We start from the raw sequence: 14,771 nt of genomic DNA on the forward strand, positions 1-14,771 counted from the left end.
TCTTGGACCTGTACTCTTCAATGTGTTTATAAATTATCTGGATTAAGGTGTTACATCAGGAAAAACTTCTTTACTGTCCAAGTTCCCTGGAATAGACGCCCCACAGAGGTGGTGCAGGCACCTACTCTGGATTCCTTTAAGAAACACTTGGAGGCCTATCTTTCTGGGATCAGTTGGGCAGGGGCCTGGACCCAATGATCTTGAGAGGCCCCTTCCAGCCCTAATGTCTATGAAATCTATGAAATTTTTATTATGGAACTTGCCATCAATTTCAACTGTTATGGGTTGAAGTTCTGGTTCCAAAGTTGTCCCTGGCAAAACTTTCATTACTTTCAGTGGCCAGAGCTTTAAGCTTAGAGATTTTTTCACTAACTTTGCCATCCTGATAGTAAACTTTATTTCATTATTATTCTCTTCTACAAATAGATGCTTTTGCCATTGTTTTACTTGATGTGCACCTAAAAATAACAGTTGAACAGAGTTGCGTCTCATTTGTCATCTTACATTTATAACCTCCCAAATATGACCCAAGCAGTACAAATCTGCTACTACAGTAGTTACAGGGGTTCGTTTTATTCATGTCTTTTTTTCAGCTATCTTTTATATGACATTTCCCTAGTTGTCAAGTATTGCTCATAAACTGTGCATATATGCTGGAAAGTTCACTAACACAATTTTCACTTTTCAAATCCTAGATTTTAAATTAACTGTTAAAGCCACTATGATAGACGGTAGCATGTTATTCTTTCTGACATGCTTGGGACACCTCATAGGTTAAACTTCCTGTAAGAATTATGAAAAGTCTGTTAGGAAGAAGGAACTCTGGACAATAAGAATGAGACCTTATCAAAGCTTTTAAGATCATTTGGAAGAGATTCAAGTATGTCTTCCCCATCTTCAGTGTAACATTCCCACAGGTAGAAACTCTTAGGGCAGAATTCAGTTTCACCTAGTGCAGGTTGGGTCAAACCATGGCCTGTGGGCCAGGTCAGGTCTGCAGAACCCTCAGTCTGGCCCACTGGGCTACTGGCAAGCAACAGAAGTTGGGGGCATGGTTTGCCACAGAATCTGGTGCCCTTTGGCCACTCTGGGCATGGCCATCATGGGTGAGCTTGGCCCTCTGCCACCCCTGGACTCATGCTGCATTGGCCACTGTGTGAGTCCTCATGCACAGCCTGGATCTGGCCCAGGGCCACAGATGACAGCCAAAACACAGCTGGAGATTAATGGAACTACCTGGCCATTGTGCAGGTAATTATTGTGTAATTATTACAGGAAAGGTAGATATCTGTGCATCTCTGGAGAAGAAGCCTCTAATTTCCCTTGCCCATTTGCTTGCCCACATGGGGTGACAGCATGCTCTTACACAAAGGCAGATCAAAGATATAGAAAATCCTTGATTCTATGAAAAGGGGGATACAGCAGATACAACTGGTGCTACAGGTCAGACAATGCTGAGGTTGTGGGCAAGGTATGGCTGGAGCTGTGAACCAGTGGGAGAAACCCGGGGGGGGTCAGGCAGGGAGCAAGTGCAGGAAGTGGGAAAGAAAGAACCCATCTGCTGCTGTCCTCAGCTGACCCAAGGTGTGGGAAGCCCCAAGGCCACTCCTGCCCTCGGTTCAGACTGGGGCCACTGGAGACATCTGCGTTGGGTGCTGGGCTTGGCCAGGGCAAGTGGCAATGGGCAGGTCACCCATTCCTGTGCCTACTCCCTGCCCTCTCCTGCAGGTGCTGGACTGGGGAACTCACTTGTAATCATCCCCAGCCTAGTCTGGCATCCCTCCAAAGCCACTCTTGGCAGCCCTGGCTGGAGCAGGGCAGAAGCAGCCCTGGGGCTCCTTCCACCCTCCCTTCATGTGCCTGCTCACTGCCCAGCCCCTTGGGTTCCCCACAGGCCCAGGAGGTTCCAGCTGTGAAGAGCAGCTGCCTGGGGTGCTGGATTTGGCTGCTTTCTGTGCCTGTTCCCTGCCTGAATCCCCACTGTTCCCCCATTGGCCAGGGGTGCGAGAGCTTGCTGAGCTATGCAGTAAAAAGGGGGTGCCATCACACTGCCACACCACTGCTGAATCTGTCCCTGCTCCTTCACAATAGCAACTTGGAGTCAATGTCAAACTACACTTTGGCTGTCCACTTGAAGAAATAGGATTCTGCCTTAATGTACTATGAGACTATGGGAAAAGCAGGCAAGGAAATCTGCCTTCTTCTTTCACATATAGCATAACTTGTTCCATAAAGCCAACACCTGAAAAAGCTATCCAATCCCCTACATGTCCAAGAAATATTCTAATCTGCTCTCCCCACTACCAGAAACGCATACATACACATTTGCTACACAAAGGGCGTGTCTACACGTTTTTATGCATGCCTGAACTTAATGCACATTTGCCTAATGTGCATTAAGGCAATTTAGGTACGTGTCTACACATGCACATGCTAAGGCACATTAATGCAGTGGGCGGACCAACTTGGGACTCAAGGTAGTCCCAAATCAGTCGACATATACAGCATTAATGCACGTAGGTGCATCTACACATGTGTTAAAATGCTTTAGCTATTCACACCTAAATTTGATACCTGCTCCTACTTTGCAGAAAACCAAATACCTCTAAGTATCTTCAAGACGTCCACGGCCAAGGATGTATTCTGGTTCTGTGTGCCTTCAACAAGCTGTGGTCCATTTGTTTATCTAAAATTGTTACTCAGTCTAGGTAAATGGGGTATTCAAAAGCCTGCCAGAAGTCTTTCAATGTTTGTAACCACTAACCCACTCAAAATATACACCATTGCTGCATGAAGAAACTCTTTAGTGGTTATATGGTACTTTACCAGTTGCTTTTGTCTCTTTGAAATATAAACACCCAAGGGCTAGTGCAGTATGTTTTGTATAGCACTGATTATGTGGCATTCCACAAATAATATATTAGTTACCTTTCTGTTCAGAGCCACACCATCTTCACAGTCCAATACAGCACAATCTACCTTGAGCGATGGGATTTTCTGTATCTTTCTTTTATCATCTGCAGGTACATACAGCACAGCTCTCCTGGGCACATACTTGTGAGAAGACTGGACGTGATAACCAAGCTTAGCAACACCAGCTGCCAGAGAAGCACTCTTCCTGTAAAAGATGTTGCCAAAGTTAGACTCCTGACCATAATTTGAAAAAAAACACATTAACATATTTTAATTTAAAAAGGAGCATTGCTATTTGGATACAAGCTCTTAATTTCTTACAACTTTAAAAATACAATTTGCAAACTCAAGTATTTAAAACTTAGGAAATGCCAGAGTAAAAGCTGCCTATTCAGTTTTGGTTTAGTCTTCTTGTTCATAATGCAGACACCAATTTGTATGAAATGATCATGTTCTGTTTTTTCCACCCATCTCCATCAGTGCAGTGGCTGGAGAGCGCATTGGGAATATATCAAAATGGTATCATAAAGGAGGCTGTTGTCTGTAGGACAGAGGTCCACTGGTTGTGGAAGCTGAAATGTGAATGAAGCAGGAAACCACCCAGAGAGAAACGGTCTCATATTTTAAATGGATTATGTTTGGGAGAATGGAATTATAACCCTACCTCTGCTGATGAGTTCTGATGGCAAGCTGGTCAAGTCACTTCAGCTTTGCAATTCTGGCATTTTCTAATGTCTAAGTGCTTGACTTTGCAACCTGAATGTTGTTTGATAAAGCTTATTTGTGTGCAAATTCCTGTTGCTATATAAGCAAACTGAAAGCAAAAACCAAACAAATCGCATCCTGGGGAATGACACTGACGTCAGCAGGACTCATCACTAGGATTGGTATCTTTAAAACCAAAGCACGGACATTTGCCTCTTGAAGAAATGTTATTACTGGTTGTACCAATAGGCCAGTTAGCCTCTGTGAGGGTGGACCTCTAGAAAGTGCCAGTATGTTTCACAAACTCCGCATTGACACGAGGCCTGTGTGCCCAGCCCTTTCAGTCTCCATTCTCTCAACATTGAAGCCAATGAGGCTGAGCCTCGTTTTCTTCTGATTCTATTGGGCACTAGCTGTTGGGGCACTGGAAAGACAACATGGTACAAATAATTAAATGAGAAGAATAAAACAGTTTCTCTGCCCACCACTGCAGTGCCCAATAGAATTGCACAAGAATTCCTGTTCAACTTCCACTCCCTAGGGTGAAGCAGTGTAATCAAGAGTGAGACCTGTTTGGGGATGGGCCATCACAAAATGGACTTTTCAGAGAATAATAGAAGCAGCTTCCACCAAACTTCTACTGAGGGTGTGTGAACCTGGGATTCTTCAGAGGTTTATAACATGGCAGATTTTCACAAGGACAGCAAGAAGTATATTTCTGACTATCTGCTAAATTTTAAGTCCTTGCTTCAAAGCATACAGGTGACAAAGCTTCCTTGTAAAACGGTGGTAATAATTTTGTATCATGGGCAGAATATTTTTCCTTTAATGCTTCTCCTAGAAGTGACTTATCTATTTTAGTTGAAACTTTCCAAATTAATACAGTCTGAGGAGGACATGAAAAAGTAACCTGAACGGATTTTAAAATATGGGACAATTATAATTGCCAAAAGTTGATTAATATAAACTATTAGCAAATCTTAAACATAGGTGTAAATTCCAGTTGCCAATAATAAGTAAAAGTCACACCAGCAAGTTTTAGAGATTGAAATCAAACAAAGCACATAATACAAACGTAGTTTGTCCATCCTGCAGTTGGTTTAACAAGAACTCCTGACTACTGTGGATCAGGATTTGGTGGGATTGTCACTGCTGCAGCTGAAGAATGACTAAACCTGATTGTTTATCACCAGTGTGAAACCACCAGCATCAACCATCTTGGCAGGTGTGCCACAAGTTAGCCCCACACTCTCCCCGATTGCCATTCCAATCCCTTTCCTCAACACAATCTGCTACTCTGCTTTCTGCTCCCTTCTCTGTGCTGCCTCTCCCCTCCCTTATCTGCCACCTACTATGCACAGTGGCTGCTCATGTAAAATTGTGGCACTTGTGCCATAGTTGGCTAACCTTTGTTTATGCCATGGTTTAGTACTGTTATTACAAGAAAAAAACAAATAAATGTATAACCCCAGGTCCTCCCCCCACCCAAAAAGCCCTGTCTGTACAGGTCAGAAAACAATCCTAGCCAATCCAGAGTTCAAATATGATACTAATATTGTGCAAGCAGGGCTTTACTAGCCATAGCAAACATTTTGTCTCTCTCAAGCATGTATTTGTTTAAGCACTGTTTCAAGCAGATTTTGTTTTTAAATGTATTTTCTGAATCATATGTGCCTAGAATAGAGTCTTTCTTATTAGATGTAACACATCAGTTGTACTTCATTTTACTCACTGGACCAAGCAAGCAGGTGGCTTCCTATTTAGACATCAATGGGATTTGGAGCTTGGAGGGAAAATGATTAGGCTTACATTTTCTTTTGTTAATTAAGGCCTTTATTATAAAATGAAATAATTTACAACAAAGGTAGGTAATCAATACATTCTTTCATATAAAACAACGAGGAAGGAATGTGTGTGTGCCAGGCTTGTTCTGGTCATAGGTCTTTTGCATATGATCAGCTCTCAGCTTACCTCTGGGACTAACTGAAAAAGTAAATGTATCAGCTATTACCATTTTACTTACTGCCAAGCTGTATTAAAACGCAGATAAAATACTTTGCTTGCCTACGTAGCATAGTACACATAAACAACAAACAAATACAGGGAGAAAGGGGATAAGAGAATGCAATGACAGATAGATGCTAGACTCATTGCTTACAACTGGAAGACTCTCATACCATACTGATGGGCAGGCAAGATGTATGAACCTGAGAGGGGCAGAATAAAATAGGGTATTATTTCTCCATGTGAGCAATTACAGGAGTTGTCACAGGGATATTGGGAAACTGTGGAGAAAAGGGAAAGCGCAATTATAAGTGAGGGGGAGGTGTCCAGCACTCCAGGGAGAGCTGATCCATTCAGTGAACAGAAATAAGAAATCCCACTGTAAAAACTGTGGCCTATAAAACAAAAACTAAAACCACATGATGGCACAGTGTGATATGAAATTTTTAATGACACCGCTTTGGAATGATGTCCGTAACTCACTCATCCAAATAAAAGCATTCTACCATACCACACTATTATGTGTTATCCCATGCAGATATAGCACCTTATAGCATATCTGAATAATGCAAAACCATTCTAAGTTCAATGTGGGAGATGTAATCAACACACTTAAATGTCATTGGTACATACCTTTTCATTTTTCCATTAATAGAGTATCTTCCAACTTGCCATACTTTGACAAGTTTGCTTCAAATTCTACACTATGACCCTTCCTGAACACTCCAAAATGAATCCAGTCAATTTAAATCACAAAAATGGCAGAAAGGTGTCAGACCTGCACTGAAAAACTCAGCCCGTCAAGAACTGATTTCTTCTCCTAGAGGTTGTGTCTTCAAAATGAATAATAGATTCAATGTTTTAAACGAGTAAGAAAAATCTCTTTTGTCATTTTAATTCTATGAACCTCCTTGGAAATGACAACCATACCAAGATGTCCCTTGCCAGTCCTGTAACTGTCCGGTGGACTCACCTTGGCAGCACAGAAAAAGCTGCTGCTGTTCTCTTGTTTGTAATATGACTGGTAAAGCTTAATGGGGCCTAATCAACAGGGCAGTTTTTCTGTTAAATAAAAATGATGCATTATTTATTACAAGTGCCGGTGCTACCCTTATTAATAAATCTTCTTCATCTAGGACTGCAGCAGCTTCAAGAAACATGCAGTAGGGATCTTGACACTCGGTACCTAGGAGACGTGCAACTGAGAGTCGCACTCCTTTGTCAACTCTTTTTTTCCTCCCCTAAACAACTAATATTGTTGTGCTAAAGTGGGAAAGAAAACACAACCTGTGACAATTAGCACAGCTGCTAGATAATTCCATTTAATTCCACTTTCTCATACACTACGTTTTGGGGGAAGAGGAAGAAGAAGAAGACGGGTTTATTTTAAAGAAAGATTGAGGGTCTTTTTCAGAGTGACACTGAGGTCAGTAAAAGAAGTCTGCAGTTTTTCAGTAAACATATACAAGGGGACGAAGTGATTAGTTTCTATTCTCTTTCTCTGATGGCTTCCACCAGCGCCTCCCAAAGGCACAAAAAAGTCAAAGAACTCAGTCCATTAATAGTTACCTATAATGCCAGAGACAAGTACCCCTTGAAGCACTCTTGATGATTGTCTATTAGTAACTGTCTAACCCATACTAATTTGATAGATGAGACTAAATCTATAATCCCAGAGCACACAAAGTTGGGAAGTATCCCCTGTCAAACATGTTATGTAAGACTCTTTGCTAGCTGTAACTGACCAGTCAGTTTTCTTGTCTATCAACAGACAGTGGTTAGTTTTTTCAGCATTGATTCTCTGAGTGCAGCACGAAGTAACACAACATCTAACAGGAAAAAACTACCATGACCTTTAGACCAGATAAAGAAATCGCTAGTCAATTGCCACCACTAATGCCTTTAAGCATTTGTGTAGGCAGTTTAGCAGTATGTCTCCACCAAAAGAATATTTGACTCTAAAGCAGCACTGGATTTAATCCATCAAAATACCATCACTTGAACTGAGAAGACTGAGAATAGTTTTAAACAGCGAACACTAGGAATTTCCCTTCAGCCCATCAACTTCAGCACTCTGTTCATTCAGTATACATTTCTCATAACCAGGGCTCCTGGTTTTCTCTGATAAAAAAAAAATCCCCAGATTCAGGATTAAAAAAGTTACCCAAAATCCACATTTTCCTGTAATTAAAATGAAATTATATTTATGAGTGGTGTTTCAGTTGAATCATGTACAAATGTGGATTTTAGGTTACTTTTTTACATCTGAAAATTGGGGGGAGGGAGAGGGGGTTATCAGAGAAAACCAAGATCCCTGCTCGTAACTCACATTATTATAGATTGTCCTGTCCATTTGTCAAGTCACTAGTCTTGGAAGTAGTTAAGTAAAGCTAAAAACAAAATAACTATGTTTTCTGTTTAAAAAAAAAAAGACCATCCAATAGGCATAAAATTATTTTTCTCATTTTCTCTATAAAATTAAAGGTAAGCCAAAAATGTAATACAATATTTGTAACAGGTATTGGTATGATAACTATAACTACACTAGATACATCAAGGAGAATGACAAGTGAAAGTATAGCACATAGGTTTCCACTTTTACTTCTCAAGAAAATTCTTCTACTTTCCCATAGCATCTTTTCTGCACATGCATATTTTCATTTTTTCTGCTGCTTAAAGAAACGAAATGCTAATAATGGACCTTCCGTCATCAGTGAGGCTCTTCCTGGAGATTTCTTTCAGAGAAACAATGGCAAGACCAAAGCCTAGAGTACTGCATATGTCAATACATTGGTATACTATTTCCAAATGTTGTCCCATTTATGTGGATACATACTTGCATATCCAAAAAAAATCTGTTTTTATTAGCCTCATAGCATAAATAAGAACACTGTTTCACATGCATCTTTTGGATTGTGTAAGTATTTTTCTAGTGATACAAAATTAAGTATGACTGAGATTAAAATGAAATAAATGGACACAAAGCAAGAGAAAATTTGTCAATTTAATGTTTTTTTTTTAAATTTATAAATATGAAGATGAGGCTATTCACAGGCGACTGGTGGAGGGAGGAGCATGGGGGGGCACATGCCTCCCCTGAGATTGGCCCCCAACTTGGCACTGCTCAGGGTGGGGCAGTTTTTTTGCCACGTGGGCCAGTGGCATGTGGCATGGGGGGCCTCTAAGCCACGGCACAGAAGTATAGGAGTGGACATGGGGCTTTTGGCCCTCTCCCAGGTTCACCCACAAATTGTGCCCACCCAGACTCAGGAGACACCAGTCACCCTGAGGCTATTAGGCAAAACCTACTAATTTGCTTTGCAACTTGCTTACGTTCATTCATATCACATTGTTCTGCAGTATATTGATTTCTGGACAAGTCTTGGCATTATATCTAAATGTTATTAACAAATCCAGCACCGTACCTTTCTGTTCACCCAATATTTTTTTTAAAGGCTGGTAAGTGAGAAATATTCATAGGTATTCTATGTAATTTCCCCTCAAAATATTTAATCTTGCTGAATATAGAAAAAAACCCCTGACTACTGGAAGATATGACACTTGCAAATATAAACTGTATGCTGTCACTGAAATTAGTGAGAGTAATGCAAGACACCAAATCTCCCTAGCATATACTACATTTTCAGGGCCCGATCTTGCACAAACTCCCATATACTTAATTCTATGCATTTTACATAATCTCAGAGTCAACAGAACTACTCTCATTACATAACACTGAACATGCAAAAACTGGTGTATGATCAAGGCCTGAATCCATATCTCAGTCCTTTCAATATTTATTAGTCAAGGCAAATCATTTTGGAAGGGCTGCATCACCACATTGTTTCTAACACATGGCAGACATGCTATGTTGTTATGCCAAACCTCTTGTTCTGTCAACCTTTGCAACATATACAGGCCAATTTTTCCAGAAAAAATGTAGCTAGGGGCCTGAATAAAGCAATAAACAAAACAGTTCATTTCATGTGATACTTTTGCACATTTCTGAACTCACAGACACATGATCTTGGCCTGTATGTTCATGAAGGTCAAGTTTAGAGAAGTGAAACAAGACCCAAAGACCACGTGCAGTCTGGGCAGCCTAAGCATCAAACTTGTACCTTTTAATCAAGTGCATTTCTACTCTGCTTTTGGCCTGACTTCTAACACAGCTAACAATCTCTCCTGTTATGTCAATGAAAAAAAGAATAAAAATAACTAGGAAGAACAAAATAGAGAAAGGTCTCTTTTTAGTTTTACTTTATTTTTTTAGGAATCAGTTGACAAACAACACAAATAAAGACCCAGTCCAAGGAAAGTGATATGAAATTACAAAGCACAATCATTTGCATAGTAATTCCTTCTAATTAAGAAAAGAAGATATAAGTTGTTTGTTATAAACATCAGCAGGCCTCATGCAAATACTAACAAGCTGGCAACTGAGCCAAGCTCAGTATTTGTCAAATCAAAGAGACTTTCCTATGAGTTTTATTGGTACAGCTGCAGAGCATGCATTTTATCACACATGCTAATAATCCCAGTTATGGTACTAACATTTTAATCATTTGTTCTGTGGGCTTGTTTCTCAAACAATTAGCACTAATGAATGGCCAAAATACCTCAGATCATATATGTCTAATTGCAGTCAAGAGCCGTTCTTGTCTGCATGTACATTTCAATTCACCTCTGGGGATAATGTTTGTTAATTGTATTTCTTTATATAGCAAGTGAAAAAAGGCTGTTCACTCAAAAAGGGACTAAGTGTTCTCTTCTTTCCCTTTGTTCCCACAAGAAGCTAAAGTCACTTCAAGAGGCACTTAATCCCATCATCCATGGTTACAATTGCCTTACAGCATCAATCAAAAAGAGTCTGAAGTAAAATGATGCAGCTATATTGTGTAATTAAAAGCAATTCAGGTAGTTATTGCTTGGGGCACTTTCCAGGTCCAAATACTTAAAATGGCACTGCAGGGATTCTAAATACTGTAGTGTTTTAAATTTGGTCAACTACAATATCTCACAGAAGAGAGGAGGAATATGCAAAAAAAAAAAAAAAAAAAAAAAGGGGGGGGTGGGGATAGGGGAAAACACCTCTCCTAGAGAGTATTGTAAAGCAAAAGAAAAGAGGAGGAACAGCTAACGTTTGAAGTGACAAAATCTACAAGTATTCATATAAAAGGGAAATAAAAATATCAAGAAGGAAAGGAAAGGAAAAGGGCTGAAGTTTTACAGAAAAATGAACTACTCACAATTGTTAAAAATTTAATATGAAAAATGCTAAAGTTCTTTTTAACTAGAAACAAAAGATCATTTTATAAATTGAAAAACTCAGAATATAGGCTCTCTCCAATCCACATTTATCCTCATGTAAGGATATTCAGAGTACATTTATGATTTGTTTCAAAAGAGTTATTTTGATAAGGCAAGATATCTACTTTCAAATAGAGTCAGAACTTTGGTAAGGTACTTTTTACCTAGGAAATTCAATTAAGAGTGATCCAATTATGCTAAAATCAAAACTAAGGGTTATCAACATATCAAACACACAGCTTTCCATTGTGATTTCTCCCTTTGTTCTAAATCAGTGGAGGTCATTTCCTTGATGCTCTTTTTTAATACTAAGAATACACTTTCCCCCAAAACATAAAGCAACAGCTACTTGCTAGGGAAAATAGAAAGGACTGGCTTGTGTGCTTCCAAATCTTTTGAAAAGCAATCATCACTTACAAGTAAAAGAATCCTTTGAAAGATGCATGGTTTCATTCTAACAAAACAATGGAGCTTTAACTGATGTAAATTAAGACGAATTCCCTAGAAGTAGATGAATTATACAGTTAATAAAACCACATTAAACAAAGATCAGAACTGGGTTCTGGCCTCAACTAAGTTTTAAGATGCTCACCTTAAAAATGTTAACAGTTCTTCAAGCCTGTTAAAAATACTGCCCTGGGCTCAGTGCAGCAGACAGAAAAAGCACTCAAACTAGTCACTGAATTAAGAAATTTAACCTCTGTAGCAACAGCTTTGGATCTGAAAAGGACAGGTTGGAGGGGGTCACTCACAGCAGCAGTAGCCTGCTGGAAAAACTGTAGTGGGGAGAAATGAAAAGAGGACTTCCAAATACACTTCTGTAAGCAGTTACTAGACATTATACTATAACCAAAACATACACTGGCAAAGAAAACGAGAAAGAAAATCCATGCTCCTTTAAAAAAAAATTGCCAGGCAGAAAAATGTGTACAGAACAAGACAGTTCTAGCATTTAAACTAGAAAATGAAACAAATTATATATAAGCCATTTCAGTATAGAAGTCTCATTTTAGTTACTATTTATACCAAAGTAAAACCAATTTAGTCCATGTAAATGGAAAACAGAAGCTTTCTGAGAGAGAGAAAAAAAAAGGACTGTGTACAAACCAGAAGCTAACTGAGAAAGGCTGAAAATAATGGATCCCTAAACCATAAAATGATAAAAGGCTATCATAGATTAAATAGTTAACCAAACCTACTCCTCCCACCAGTCCTAAACCTAAAAATGACCTTTTATTTACCCTGTCATGTTCTTTCAACTATGTTTGACCCTGCTGTTTAGAATCATTCTAGACTCCCCCACAGTTTAGATTGACGAACACGTTTGTTCGCTTAAACCCACCCCCTCAAATGATATGTACCACTTTTCATATATTAATAAACTATTTTTGCTCGTTTGCGTTAGAAGAACTAGAAGCTTGTATTGCCTCTCATTAAAAACATCAAAACAAAACCAGAAAACAGGTCAGTTTTGTAGAGGATTAAATAATGAATGAAGGTGACAAGGCATGGTACCTGCTAATGACAACAGCCTGCTTGCATCAAAAACTCTGTGTGTACATATTTGCTATCATCCAAGGTTAACTGGTGACCTGCTTTGGACAGATTTAACATATGTAACATATACTTGACAATTCTCTCTCTTTCTTATACTGTAGCAACCCTGGAATAATTTTTGTCAGGCCACTAAAGTATTATAGACTGGAACTGTGCCGCCTACGTTCCTTTTGCCTTTATCATCATTACTGAAGTTTCAGGTTCCTTGAGACAGTAGCTGCTACTTATTTGAACCAGAATCACTAACGTGCAATGCAAAAACTCCACATTGTCTGTCAGAAAATAAAGTCCGCTGAGAGACATTAACTAAAGGAAGATACGGGCTAAAAATATCATTTACTTGCCTAAGATATGGATTTAATTTCTTCTCAAATGCAATCTAAAGAAACATTAAAGTGTTCATCTATATCAAAGTTTACATACATTTTACTAATTGCATTCTACATGTTAATGCTTTTTATCTCTGTTTATTCTGAAGGGATAACATATGATGTATTCGTTCAGTTGCATAGTGTCTTGGAAGAAATTACAGCAAAACATAATGCAGTTAATTCCTATGGTCAGACAAGAATATTAATACATTTAATTAAAATGTTTTTATTTAAATATATTTAAATTCACTAATGCATCAAGGTGTTTAAAAGAATGACGCCTGTTAGCTCAGAAAAAATATGTATAAGTGCTAAGGCAGTAAATAAGAATACTCTTCAAGAATGAATTACATATATTAATAATCTTATTTATCATTATTATTTATCATTTTTTAAAAATTTGTTGGACCAATAGTGTGCTCAGATCTATACAACAAAAGGAAAACAACATGGTTCCCAGGTCTAGGAACCTTGGAATTTTTTGTAGTGAGACGCACAAAATGGTCACACGGTATTATGCATTAAGTTCTATCTTATAATATTTATATACATAATAAAAATAGATGCAGCTATATAATGGATGGCATTGATGCAGAAACGGATGACTTTGAAAAATGGGTGAATTGGGAAGCTGTACTTCCTTTATGTAAGCACTACCAAAAACCCACAAACCTGTTGGTTTAACATGAAAAATATTCATATTTTTTCACTACAGCCAATATTCTGATGCTCTCCACAGATAAAATACTACATTTTATATAAATATACATAATTTTTAGAATTACATGTGTAAAATGCTGCCAATAAAACAATAATAATATTTGTGAAAATACTGCTGGTAACACTTTTTGGTTTTAAGCCTCCCCCCCCCCCCCACTTTCTTTTTCTTGCTGCTCCCCTCTGTTTCCTCAGAGCTGATGCCCATAACAGGTTACAGGGAGCAGCCCCACAACTGAGCTCTTTCAATTCCTGCCACTAATCCAGCTGTGTACATGTTGGCTAAATGCTGCAGGGTCAAGATCGAGATCAAGATTTGAAAATTCAGTGCTAATTACTGTGATTACAATCTGAGTTCCAAGCAGCCAAGCCTTCAGAGGCATTTAGGAGTGACCTGCTAACAAATTAAAAGAAAGAAGAACAAACACATATTTTTGAGAAAAACTAAATCTATAAACTGCCACTTCAGGTTGTTAAGTAATAACACTGGTATAATGTGACTATTTTCCCTGAAATGTACACAGTTTGGATAGTCATGCACACATAGCATAAAGTAGAGGGAAAACTTTGACTTACATTGCAAGTGAAAATAAGATACACTCAAAAATGGGATTATTCAGAAGTTGAAAATGTTTAGATAAAACAAATATTTAAATAAAAGTTACTATTAAAAGAACATGTATATAGATAAGTTACAAGCAAATAAATACATTAACTATTTGTTCTCCTACAGAACTTCATGTTCCTTTTACCAAATTTCTCTGCAATTTATGTTCAAGTGAAAAAAAATCTATAGAAATCTTGTGTACTGAAACTCATAAATAATAGGTTATAGTCCATCTTGCAACTTCTGCCATTCTACTATTAGTCAAGGCATACTCTGGCCATATGATTCTTCTGCGCTTCTTAGAAATGTCTGCAAGTTATGGTTACAGCATAATAAATAACGTCTATGTATTTCTTCACTGCAGAAAGCAAAACAATACAGCAGTCCTTTTCCCACACTTTAAGCATCAATCCTGCAAACACTCGAGCATGTGCTTGAGCAAATGAATAGCCGTAATGGTATCCACACAACTACTCACATGCTTAAAATGAACCACGTGTTTAAGAGCCTGAAGCATTGGCAGCTACTTCTGGATTCTGGAACAGTCCAATTTCCAGGTAATTAGGCTAGTCTGCCTTTCCTTTCAA

General features: G+C 38.5%; 1 protein-coding gene across 1 annotated transcript in view; it reads right to left on the reverse strand.

Moving 5' to 3' along the window:
• Positions 1-14,771, reverse strand: part of CLYBL (citrate lyase beta like) — a 273,137-nt gene that overhangs the window by 128,055 nt on the left and 130,311 nt on the right. Inside the window, exon 2 of the mRNA XM_019529705.1 lies at positions 2,929-3,118. Coding sequence (XP_019385250.1) covers positions 2,929-3,118 — 190 coding nt within the window. The remainder of the gene's footprint in view (positions 1-2,928; positions 3,119-14,771) is intronic.

This window comes from Crocodylus porosus, unplaced genomic scaffold (genome assembly GCF_001723895.1).
Source record: "Crocodylus porosus isolate Cpor-Errol unplaced genomic scaffold, CroPor_comp1, whole genome shotgun sequence".
Lineage (NCBI taxonomy): Eukaryota > Metazoa > Chordata > Crocodylia > Crocodylidae > Crocodylus > Crocodylus porosus.